Here is a 12357-nt window from a genome sequence, read left to right as displayed (position 1 = left end):
TACGCTGCTAAGAAATACAACTGAGAAACCTAACAGGCGAACCAGACTTACTCCTGATACAAATATGTATCAGTAGATGGAGTGTGAGCCACCGTAGTATCTAGTTTGCCCTGGAGCTAAGCAGAGGAAGCAGTAGCTGCACTGCCAGTACAAAACAAACAAAATGCTGATAAACTGAGCACGGAGATGAGCAGCAGTAATTACAACAATAGCTGAAGATCCTGGCAAGTGAACAATTCAGTGACAATTCACCATCATCACCTCCCACAAAGAGACCGTGGTCAGCAGTAAAGGAATAACAGAAAAAGACCCAAAAACAAGAATAAACATTGGTGTTACTTTTCTTCACTGGAGACAGCTTCTGAGTAGTAAAGGACTGAAGTCTGATGCAGAACTTGCACCTTAAAGGTAGGGTAGGAGATCCTGGATTTTGAGTCCAGGGAAGCTGCATTTTGAAAATACACAGGTAAAAAGTCCCAACCCTTTTCCTCACTTTCCCCCCGAAGGCACGCCTCTAGAGTACATGAACGTGCACGAGCACGAAGGTGCACGAGCGCTGTTCTGACAGCAAGCATCGATCGTTGCCGTATTTAGTATTTAGTATATGATAACTTTATGTTCAATAATGCTAGGTGCTAGCCAAGCTGGCTCTAGTTTAGCTTCCTGCCAAGCTTCTGGACGCGTAATTCGTTCACGGAGCAGGGTACGCGCACAGGGGGAAGGAGGGGGAGGGAGGAGCAGATTGCAGTTTGATAGACGGCATCAGAATCCAATCATTGTGAACGGACCGTTCACAATGATTGGATACTGTTTTTCCTAGATTGTACGTTCTAGAGGCCACTAAAACTTTTCATATTAATTTCAAAACTTTTAATTAATTGGTTGCAATGGGGGTGTGAAGAGTATTTCAAGCAATATGTAAAAAAATGTTCCAGAAAAAGATCCCCTACCCCGCCTTTAAGTAAAGAGCTTGTAGTGTTAATGTTGAAGATCCAGTTTATGTTGTCGGTGTAACTTTTTCTAAAGCTGATTCCACCATGTTTGCTTCCTGCTGTGCTCAACTGCCTCTGTTTACCAAAGAGGAACAACTTGTTACGGTGTTTGTACTAAAAACTGAGCTAATTGTATCATATAAACTTTACATATGTTAAAGGTAGCTGTGTCATGGTGACTGGCCAGTACATTATCCAATGTTAGATTAAATTAGTGTACGCTCATCTTAATGTAAGTTGGTTATTTTTCTTGATGAGTTTTTGAATAGTTGAGTTTTGTTATCTTCCATTGCAATCTGGTTGGCTTGAAAAAAAAGAACACGTAAATGAATCAATTAATATCAAACAGGAAAGAAAACATACACCTGGTTTGGTAAAACTATGTCCGTGAAAGTCTTTGAAGACCAAAACTGCACCTTTAAATTTAATACCTACAAGTTCAGTTGCCGTCAGATTAGTGGAAATTAGTGCATGGTAGACAGACGCTTGAGTGTTTATAAAACTTTGAAATTCGCATCTTCTGCCCTCTCCTAATGATGGTGAGCAAGCCATGACCCAGAGAAGCAATTAAGGTCTGAGATCTGAAGCTATCTCGGTGCTTTCTTTAATAACTGTTGTTATTAACTGTTGTAACTGTATAACACAAAATTATCCCACTAATCTTGTTTAAAATGTTGAAAAGAATGTGTCATCTAAAATTTTAAGCTCTTCTGAGATCAATCCGCACTTTACTCACAAAAACAGAAATTTTGAGTAGTTCTTGTAAACCTGCAAAAATGAGCTCATTAGGACAGGTAAGAGTCAAAATAGAAACCGTTCTTCTTCTTGAAAATAAAAACGTAGACCAGAGAACACTCTGACAAGTAATATGGGCCACTTGGGTTTTAACACCTGGTTCATAAACCCATGTGGCATGCAGTATGCATCATACATCACATACCACAGAACTAAAAGTGACATATATAGGTCAACAAAATGCATCTCAAGCTGACTTGATGGGGGGGAATCGCTGCTTTGATCATGTGAGTATTTTTTCGATGAACAATATTAAATTTGAGGGACTGATGCAACGCTGAAGCAATCCAACTTTCAAACGCAAAATGCTTATCTCTGCCAATCTGGATCATACAAGCTTGCGTTGCTTCGCCATGTAGATGTCATCAATGATTTGGTGAATGGGTCAATTTCAGTCATCAACTGCCTTCCTTAAACCTTTAAAACAGAAGATTCCTCATTTGAAGAGTATAAAGACTTGTAAGATTAGGCTTAATACTTGTAACTTGAGACACTGAAGGTCATAAGAGGCCTGAGAGCAGTTCTGTTGGGAACTTTCAAGCAAAATTTAAAGTTGTTTTGCAATGGCTTGTATTTTATAACACTCCTGTGTATCCCTGATTGTGGCCCCTATTGGCTTCTATTCATCTACATCCGCTCAGGAGATATTAGCATGTTATTACATTCAGAAATGGGCCATTCAAAAACAACATTGGTGAAGAACTGTGTGTCAGAGAGCAGTGGTTGGTCAGTAAACGATGGGGCATCTAAAAAGATCTAATCTCTTTTTTAATCTGGGTGCATTTCGGTGTGCTTTAATCTGGAGCACAGAGCTGGTCTGATGACAGACAGAGACTGAAAATATGTTCACATGGAAGACGTGAGCAAGATGTTGTTTTTGTTTCCCCGTAGTCTGTGTTTATAGATGTCAAATACAGCTCTTTGCACTACAAAAAGAACAAATAACAACAAATATTAATACTAGCAATTTACATCAGGGGAAGAGCAATAAATTCACAATATAAAAGTGTCATCACCATCATGAATGTAACTGACTTCCTTGGTGTAGAAATAGACACACATTCTTATCAATATAAAGTTCCTCATGAAATGCATCACTGAAAAAAACCTAAATGTCAGTTTGAGAGCTTGTACTGAATTAAAATAGATAAATGTATCTAAAGATAAGTGATATATGATATCATTAAGTAATATCAGTGACAAGTTGACAAATCAGTAAAAATATCAAAATATACACTTACATCTCATTAAACTAGTATAAATTTTAGATGCCAAATTCTTGCAGTTCCATCAGAAAACTTGACTACTAACACCTCAACCCCATCCACCCTAAGAAACTACTCAGTTTCTCAGTTAAGTTCTACTTTACTTTGTAAATGTGTTCCTTCTCTAGAACTCAAATTAGCAGCATAGAACTTAACAGAACTGAACAATAGCAAACACAGTTTGTACAAAGTGCCTGACAACATGGAGAAAATGGAAGAGAACAAGAGCATGTTTTTTGTCACTCGCTGGTCAAAGCTGTGAATGAACAAAGAAGTTGAGGGCGGATGAAACACAGAGAGATCATGAGTTTTTCGCACTCAATAATTTCATCACACGTGCAGCAGCCTGATCTCAACATGCCAGGATACTCACATACAGTGCTATAAAAAGACACTCTGACTACTGGTAAAGCGAACTTAAAAGTAGAAGTTAAATTACACATGATAGTGCCAGGAGGGTTGATTTTTACCACCTCTTTGAAAAGAAAACTGTGTATTTACCTTGTGCATAGTTCCATTGCCAGTCTCACTAAGAGGCAGTGACAGATGGCTGGCGTCCCGGGGTAATGTCTGAGGTTGCACTGGACTGGCCTACACCACAAACACACACAGACAGTTTGTGAAACAGCAAGGGCCTCCGATACGTTATTAGCTTTAATCATATATCAAATAATAAGACAACACTTTCAACCTAAACACATAGTATTAGGCGAGTGTTACATCACTGCACTTTAGACTGACATTTGTACCAAATAGTTTGCTTCCTTCACAGCTCCAAAATACAAAAATATCCTGTAGTTTTACAGTTTGTAATCGAGCTTATTTGGTGATACTGGGAATAGTTTTAAGTAGGTTCATGTGCTTGGATCCCTCTTGTCCCTGAGAGAAAGTAATAGTCAGGTTGTAAATAGCAAATAACCTTGTAAAGCATTTTTACCTTTGCATACTATTTTTGGGGGAGATTTAGCTGAGGTTTTAGGTGGATTCTGGATGAAGCAAGACTGACTGCTTACCTCAGATATTCTTAAACTATAAGCTAAAAAAAAAAAAAACATTTTGCCCTCTCATGACAAACTTATGAATCAATAACAGCATTACGGAGAGCGAATGATCCAAATTGAATTTAGTGAAATAATGTGAAATAAAGGTCAGCACGATAGCTTCAGCAAACTTTCATTTTTGAATTTTCACTCAATAAATCATGCTAATTCAGTTTTTTTCACTCCATGTTTTCACAGCAGCCATCAAAGTCTCCGGCTGAAGGTCTTCAAAGCCCCCCAGTTTGAGAACCATTGAACCTATGCTAAGCAAAACACTGGCTGCTTGTGACTTCATTTGACACACACACAAGTGTTGTATCACTCTTCTCATTTACCTGCAAGACAGTGTGAATATTCCAAACATGCCCATGTACGTCCATAAAGTCAATATCAATCTTGTGTGATATATAGACTCTATATGTATTTATTTGTACTTTGTTGAGTTTGTGACTTCTAGTAGTGCTACAAGTTGAGACTGACTGCAGGTAAACATAAATGTGAACAATGCAAATTTTTAAAAAGAAATCTGTTTTTTAAAGGTCTTCTGTGAGTAATGGGGTGCATTCAGCACATTTGCTGGAGAAAAAGAACACATACTATGGATCAGGGAGCGACAATGAAAGTAATCAGAACTTTTACTGGCTTTCAAGAAAACTCTGCAGTGACTTTGTGACCTTATGCCATAGTGAGTATATGTAGAGTATCTCCTGCTCAAACTCATATGGGAGTCTCTCCTCGTACTCTAGACTCTGGCAGTGGAAAACCAGTCCTGTGATCACTGTGTCTGCAAATCCTCTGTGTCTAAGTAAAGAGAGAAAATACCATGCAGGCTGCTTTGTGGAGAGTTCTGGGGCTGAAAATGTCCCCATTAGTGCTGATACAGGCAAACCATCCAAGCATGTAAATGAGCCTTGCCTGTTCTTCTGTGCCCTGAACCTTTCTACCCTCTCCTTTGTGAAAAGACACTTTCATCCAGCTCTGACAATGCCAACATTTTCCCATTTTAAGGCTACCTCAGTGTTAGGAGAGATTACAGAGGAGCAGTGAATGATACCTGCTGTGTTGGGGGCTTTACCGTGTTAACGCTTTGAGTTCGAGCTCGGCGTGGAGGTTTCCAGGACTTCTCCCTGGTAATCCTATTGACATAATAGCATCGACCTGTAGCTGGGTCAGAGTACTGCTCCCACAGGTCCATTATCTGAAGAGGCTGCTGACCTGGAGCTGGGCTGGGTGGCTCCAGCTGTGGTTGATGCTTCTCTGTCTGCATTTCAGCATAAAGAGGGGAGTCTTGCCAGGACAGCTGTGACATATAGGTCTCTGTTGGGACCTTGTACGCAGAAAGAGCCAAGGGGAAAAGTAAGAGAGAGGCAAGGCAGAGGTAGATATGGAGGAGAGAGGAGTGAGATTTTAATGAATTCCTGAGACATACAGTACATCAGCGGACTGCACTTCATACCAGACATTATGCAAAAAGGAGTAAATATTACATTTCTTGGTGACTATTTCCTGCTGTGGATTAATACACATACAGTGTTGCTCTTTATGACAGCAAGACTGTGTATGGCCAGAGCCAATTTTTTTCAATATATATATATATTGACTATATATAAACTATTTCAGCCCTTTGATACATTATATTTTCAAACAAATTATTCATATGGATTTAACAAAATGCATTTCACAAGAAAACATAAATAGTGTGAAATAAATTAACTGTTTCAAAATCATTACCCACTATTCGACTTTTTTAGTGCCAACTCAGGCCAACAAATGATATTTTGTGCCCAACATGCTGATGCTATCTGAAAGGATAATTGCACTCAACAAGCTGCATATCAGCTGATGCAGATGTTTGGCCAATGTATCTGTGCATCCCTAATCATATATATTATTATGAAGCAGCTCAGACTGCTTAAATCATCAGAAGATGTTGCAAAGAAAAAAAAAAAGGACTGTACGAATATGACCATAAATTAGGATTTTGTAAAACAACCTTGGTTTACTTTTAGTGCCTAAGATGTTGACACATACAGCACAGCAGGCAGGAGATTGCAGTGGCTTGAACAAAGGAAATCCTCCTTGAAGAGTCACATTTCCTAACGAAACCCTAAATAAATCCGAGTTTACTATTATAGAAAACAAGAAATTAGATTTTTGGATTAAGACAGAGCTTAAATAAACTTGTGTGATGCCACAGATAGAGAGCACAGAAGCAACTGCTAAAAGAGAAGGACATTTCTAAATCCTATAAAATGAATTGGAAGAATGTGTTCAAAGAAGTATATTTCTTCAGAGAATATAGCTGACACATAATTCAAAACCAATTAAAGACTAGCTGGTTGGTACCCATTATATAACAAAGTCTTTCAGATGATAACTGAAGGAACACAATGCGCTTGTGTGGATGGGTGTGATGTTAAAAGAACGTGATTGTAGTTTACTCCAGGTGGCAGCACTGGGTCTTTAAGTCACCTGATGCTTCTTTCCCCACAGGTTCTTTTAGTCTACCTCAATGGTTAAATCAAACTGAGTCCTTCTCAGCAGGTTCAAAGAGGGCTGTGCCTGATTTAAAATCATGTAGATAAAAGCACTGTTTTTCATTTCAAAACAACAGACCAGATCATTCCGATTTGTAGAACAGTTATGTATATTTTGACGGATTTCCAAGTGGTTCTCCACAAACTTGATCACAACACTGAAACACTAAAAAAGTCTACCATAACAAAATGTGAAAATATACAAAAGAAAACTAAGCAACTTAACTGCTAACTGCTGAACAGTTTATATAACCTATGAATACCCTCGAACAACTCTGCGCAACAGTGTGTATTTATGTTGTACTATAAAAAGATAGACTCACCGTTACAGCACTTATTTCGTCGCTCTGCATGCTTACAGGTCTATCCCCTTGTGTCCAGAGGCATGATAATATCACTTAGAAATCATACGTGAATGAAGAGGCTACCGAGTAATTTGTATTTGAACATTTCTCTTGCCTCGCCACACTGTCTTTGACTTCCCTTTCCACCACTTCTCCTCCTTTATCATTTCGTCTGAACTATGACTAAACGCTTGTTTGGTTTGTTGCATGCTCACTGTGATGAACACAAAATGACTTCAGCAATACAGGAAGGAAGGGACTTTGACTATAGACTATACATATGAGAATAAATCAATACAGGATTTATCCATATGCACTGTAACATTATTTCTGGCCCAATATCTAATATGTGTACAGTTCTTAAAAAAAAAAAAGAAACAGGCGAACTGTCATAGAGCACATACTTGCAGGTATGAATATACGATTGTAGTTGGATGTGAGAACCCAATCTGCTTGTGCACCAATATTATGCTTGAAAAGCTTCAGTTCCTGTGAGAGCATGAGTGTAGGCAATAGATGCAGGTGCTGTGTGCCTGTTAAAACTCTTTGCTCAGGCTCATTTATTGGTTTTCCTGTGGCAGGTCGCCTTTGCCTGAGAATGTAACAGATGTAAAGCTTATTGTGAAGTTTATTCCAGGGCATTTTTCTTTACAAAACTTGTATGCATTGCCCTCTCTAGTGGGAAGTATAATGTGGTAAATCAGTCTCAGACTTGATGGGGCCTGTGTGTGGAAAGCTATTTTTGTTTCAACATGACAATAGTGTGAACAAAGTCAGATCTATTCAAATACTTTGTGTTGAGAGACCTAACTGATCTCTAGAGAAGACTGACTTCAACACCCTTTGGATAAAAGCCACACTTAATGGTCCAAAATTAGCACAAATCCTCAGAGAAGAGAGGTATATCTGTGGTTTAGGGACACTCTTAGTGTTGAGGTGCCCTATATGTGTGGCCATGCAACACCTAAAAATAAAACAAAAATGCTACAAAACTATGTGAAAAATTGTAAATCAGTAAGATAAATCCCTTCATCCCTTCTTCAGATGTCCCCTCCTTGAATGCTATGATTGAATTTACTTTATAAAATACATCATCAGTCTGGCAGAACTGGTTAAAAAAAACAGGGAGTTTTGACCCAAATGTGGCTGCATTAATCCTGCTTACTGCTATTAAAAGCTCAAATAAAGAGGGTCCTCAGGGCACAAGAGACACAGAGACAGATTGGAACAGGGAGAAGGACAGATGAAAGATAGAAAAAGCACTGCCATATCCACTGAGATCACTTCTAATCGGAAGCTGCTTTTGCACAAAACAAGACTACATTCAGAGACACGGTTTGTATACTCAGCTGTGGGAGTTTCCCTCAGCTGACAGAAGGATAACCTTGAGTATTCCTCTTAACAGAAAGGCCTTGTGTAATCCCCTCTGATGTAATACAGGGAGACTCTGGCGTCACGACAATGCTAACTTGATTGCTGCTCTAGGAGGATTACTAAGGACAAGTGCAAGCGTAAATCAAATACAGCCTCTCAGTCATTGTGTAGGCACTATAATATTGCTGGTGTTCTGAGCTTCAACTAGAAAATCTTGCTTCATTATGATAAGTTGAATAAATTGAAAAGAACAAATCTGAATCTCCAACAAGCAGCAGATTTCTACAATCTGTCTGCAAGAAAATGGCAAAGTTGACCGTGTTTCACTGTTTTCTTTGGCTTGTGTGAGGTAACTCTCTGTAGTCAAAGCAATGGAGAAAATCGTCTGCTGGGCTATGATGTGTAAATCCATGAGATTAGAGATTGCCAATGAGAAAAGGACTAAATTAATTTAATCCTACACTTCCCTCAGAACAAGCTGCATGTGATGGATTTGTTTGACCTATTTTCCATAAGGTAGCTTCACCATTCAATTGCTAAAACTGATTACCATCTGTGGTAGGAGGATGAACAAAACCAACAGGAAAAACTTTAATCAGACTAACTGCTTCAAACCTGTTTAACCTTGATTACTATCAGCAGTAATAAGCTTATTTTAGGTAATATATTCATTATAGAAGGTACAAAATGCAAACCCATAAAATGCTGGATCAGCCCTTTTGTTGCTTTTTCCTGTGCAAGTTGTTGACTAATTGTCTTGTCAGAAATGTTCATTTAAGCTCTGTGTATTCCATATTCCAAAAGAAATAGTTAATACTTGGAGAAAAGAAATAATAGAAAAAGAGCTTTGGTGTTCTGCACTAATGCAAAATAAAGTGGTATTGCCCTCATTAGGCCAAAGAGAACACAGTTCAGATTCATGACAGAAAGCAGGGGTGCATAAAGCTACATGTATGTTTATATATCATATTGATTTTCCAGAATCTCTCTTAGCATTGGTTAGAGTAAAGGAAACTGGTATTTGTTAACCTGATTGTAGTAATTAAGTACATTTGCTGCAACACTGTACTGTACTAAAATGTTTACTTACTCAAGTATTTCCTAATTTTTTCCATTTCCATTTTGGAAGAACAAGAATCTGACAGCTTTCCAACCCCTTTACTCTTAAGCTCTATTGAGTAAACTGGATATTTGGGTGCCATCTATATTTACAGCTTCTTGTTAGGCCTTCAATCTCCTTACCTGCAGATGTTTTTTCCTGCCTGAAGCCCCCACCATGTCCCCTTGGCTAGAATACTTCTTGGGGATCCTGTGTTTGATGCGACTGCCAAGGCCACCGCCCACCTCATCGTACGGGTTCTCCAGAACGTTTTCAGGCAGGTTGCTGGAGCTCTGGCTCCGGGTGATCATGGGGACCACCCTGGGGTTTTGTGGCGCTGTTTGAGTTGTGAAGGTTGGGGGAGATCCAGGGACCATGAGGTGGCCTGACGGGGAGGTGGGCGAGTTGGGGGTAAAGGTGAATCCAGAGAGGGGAAGGGTGGGGAAGTGGCCTCCACCCATGCTTGTTTTCTTGCGTGGCCCCGGGAAGGCACTGTTGGAGTTGAGGTTTTCCATGGAGTGATAGACGGGCTTGCTTGCTGTGAGAGGAAGATTTGAAATAATTCTCTGATCAGTTCATATGTCCAATATTCTGATGTTTTTCTCCACTTCTACTGTAACTGCAAAAAGAAAGCCCAAACCACAGGTTTTCTTAGCTTTTCATTTTGACTGTAGTTATTATGTTACCTTGGCGCTGCTCATTACTGATAGTTTCTTTGTGGCTAGGAGAAAGTGACATCCGGGGCAGTATCCTGATGTTGGAGTTCAGCGAGGTAGACATGACCAGGCGCTGAGGTGAGGGCATCGGTGCAATAGGTACCTCTGTCACATATGTGGCAGGCACATACAATGGCTTTGTTTTACTGGCTGCACCAATCCTCCGCACCTGTCAAACAACAGATCTCTGAATACTCTAGCTAATTTCTCCCATATGAATCCACTTAGTCCAACCAGGCGGCAATAAACACAGCCGAGGGCTGAAACCTCTGCGGAAATGTCAAACATTACAGTTCCTGACACAGAGTAGACGCGATGAGAAAACTCATAACTTGTCTTTTAAAAGGAAGTTTACTTTTTGTCGTGACAAGATTACAAGGTTTCAGAGCTCATATCACTTTTTCTAATGATATTCTGCACAACCTTAATGGACAGAAATCTGTAAGTCTTCATTTTGCCATAGCATGGTTAATCTAGTACTATAGCACTGTTAGTATTCCTTATCTCTTGGTAGATGTTTTATTATAGGCAATGATGAAAATGACTCACTAAGACTGCTTGTATTCTTAGAATTGATGGATTTCTGAATTCATGCATTCAAGTTCTGGATTATTTGATCCACAATTTATTATTTAATATAACTAGTGAGTCAGATTTATTTATTCTCATTGTACATCCCTATCACTGAATTACTATTACTTTATCAATTCAGACATATTTCAGATTGTCAGCCTCATAACTATAGTACAGTTTTAGCAGATGTTTTCATCCACAGCTAATTACAAGAGAGGAAAATCATTCTAACTCCAGTGTAGCAGTAAAACCCTAGCATTAAAATTGCAATCTGTTTATATAAATAACAGCATACAAATAGAGTAGGTATAAGTAAGAGTTAGGTGTGTTGGTGTTAGAAGTGTTATGAGGGGAGGTGTTCATGAAAGAGATGGATTTAACTCCAGTAACTGGTAAGATGGCATCTGAATACATTTTTCTACTGTACACTTTACATTATCAGTGTAACCAGACCTCTGACTGAAAATAACTTCATGTATATAGGTTTTTTGTATTCTCATATCTTATATTATTGTATTTTATCTTGTCTTATATAATCTTAATAATAATGAATTGTTGGAGTCCTAATGGTCTGATTAAGCTCGGTTGCTAATGTGCACATGGATACCAGCGGGCATCAACAACACCACGAAGGACCACGTATCATAGTAGATCATCATCCAAACTCTAATAGTCTCTAATGTACTTATAGGGGTAGCGTGCAGGGCTTAAAAGTCCTCTAAGGCCAGACAGGACTCCTTTGGCTGTTCTTAACATCAGGCTTGAGACTAAAGATAAGCAGGCTTTTCAATCAGAGCCCTTCAGCTCTGGATTCCTGATGCCTGATGAATGAAAGTGGCACAAAAACTCACAAGGCACTACTTAGACCTTAGTAAAATTTAAGTTGGTCTTCAATATACGTTGTCATTTCAGCACAGTCTTACTTCAGAAAGGTAGTAGTTGGTCCAAAGTAGAAAACTAATAAAAAAGGCTAAATTTTCTATTTGGCTCTAAAATTGGCTCTAAAATCGTCATATACCAATGTTAGTTTTTAAAATTCATGACATACTGACCTTTTAGCACTTTCAACATACACATAAATACATTTTAGGAGTGTAAAGGGACGATTGTTGGTGCTAATCAGTGGACTGTCATGCAACAGACCTGAGTATGAGCCCCAACCAATTTTCTAAAGATCTCTCTCTTTTCTACATCATTGTCACCCATTACTGATTAGGTTTAGATATAAAAAAATGTGGTTCTGAAATTACAAAACATATAGTTGTGATTAGCCCTCATGTCATGAACTCTGCCCGATATCGAACAACAGCCAACATCAAGTGTTGCTATTTGACAATTTATAACCCTTGATTGTGACACAAGTACATTTTTGCGCTGTGGACAACGTTGTGTTTTATATGCTCTGTGAGACTGGGCTCAACATTTCCATTTCTAATTAAATTGTAAATTTGAGCTTACTTAGTTCTCTGTTCTTTGACTGACCAGTTTCCTTTTATAGCATTCAGTTCAATTGCTTTATTTTAATACGCAGCTATAATGTGTCCTACCACAACTATGCAGATGACACTCAGATCTACGTGTCACTGACAGCAGGAGAACACGGGCCTGTAGATACATTGTGT

The 12357-nt window shown here is 38.8% G+C and overlaps 1 protein-coding gene across 5 annotated transcripts in view; it reads right to left on the bottom strand.

The window, feature by feature from the left end:
• The window catches only part of arhgap9 (Rho GTPase activating protein 9), a 52212-nt gene that overhangs the window by 24799 nt on the left and 15056 nt on the right, over positions 1-12357 (bottom strand). For all 5 annotated transcript variants that reach the window (XM_075461453.1, XM_075461456.1, XM_075461455.1 and 2 more), the window contains 4 exons: positions 10133-10331; positions 9590-9984; positions 5168-5419; positions 3554-3643 (listed from right to left, as the gene is read on the bottom strand). In XM_075461453.1, the coding sequence (XP_075317568.1) occupies positions 3554-3643; positions 5168-5419; positions 9590-9984; positions 10133-10331 (936 nt within the window). The remainder of the gene's footprint in view (positions 1-3553; positions 3644-5167; positions 5420-9589; positions 9985-10132; positions 10332-12357) is intronic.

Source organism: Odontesthes bonariensis, chromosome 3 (genome assembly GCF_027942865.1).
Source record: "Odontesthes bonariensis isolate fOdoBon6 chromosome 3, fOdoBon6.hap1, whole genome shotgun sequence".
NCBI lineage: Eukaryota > Metazoa > Chordata > Actinopteri > Atheriniformes > Atherinopsidae > Odontesthes > Odontesthes bonariensis.
Note: the sequence above shows the minus strand (reverse complement) of the source record. Positions and strands in the feature narration are given on the sequence as shown.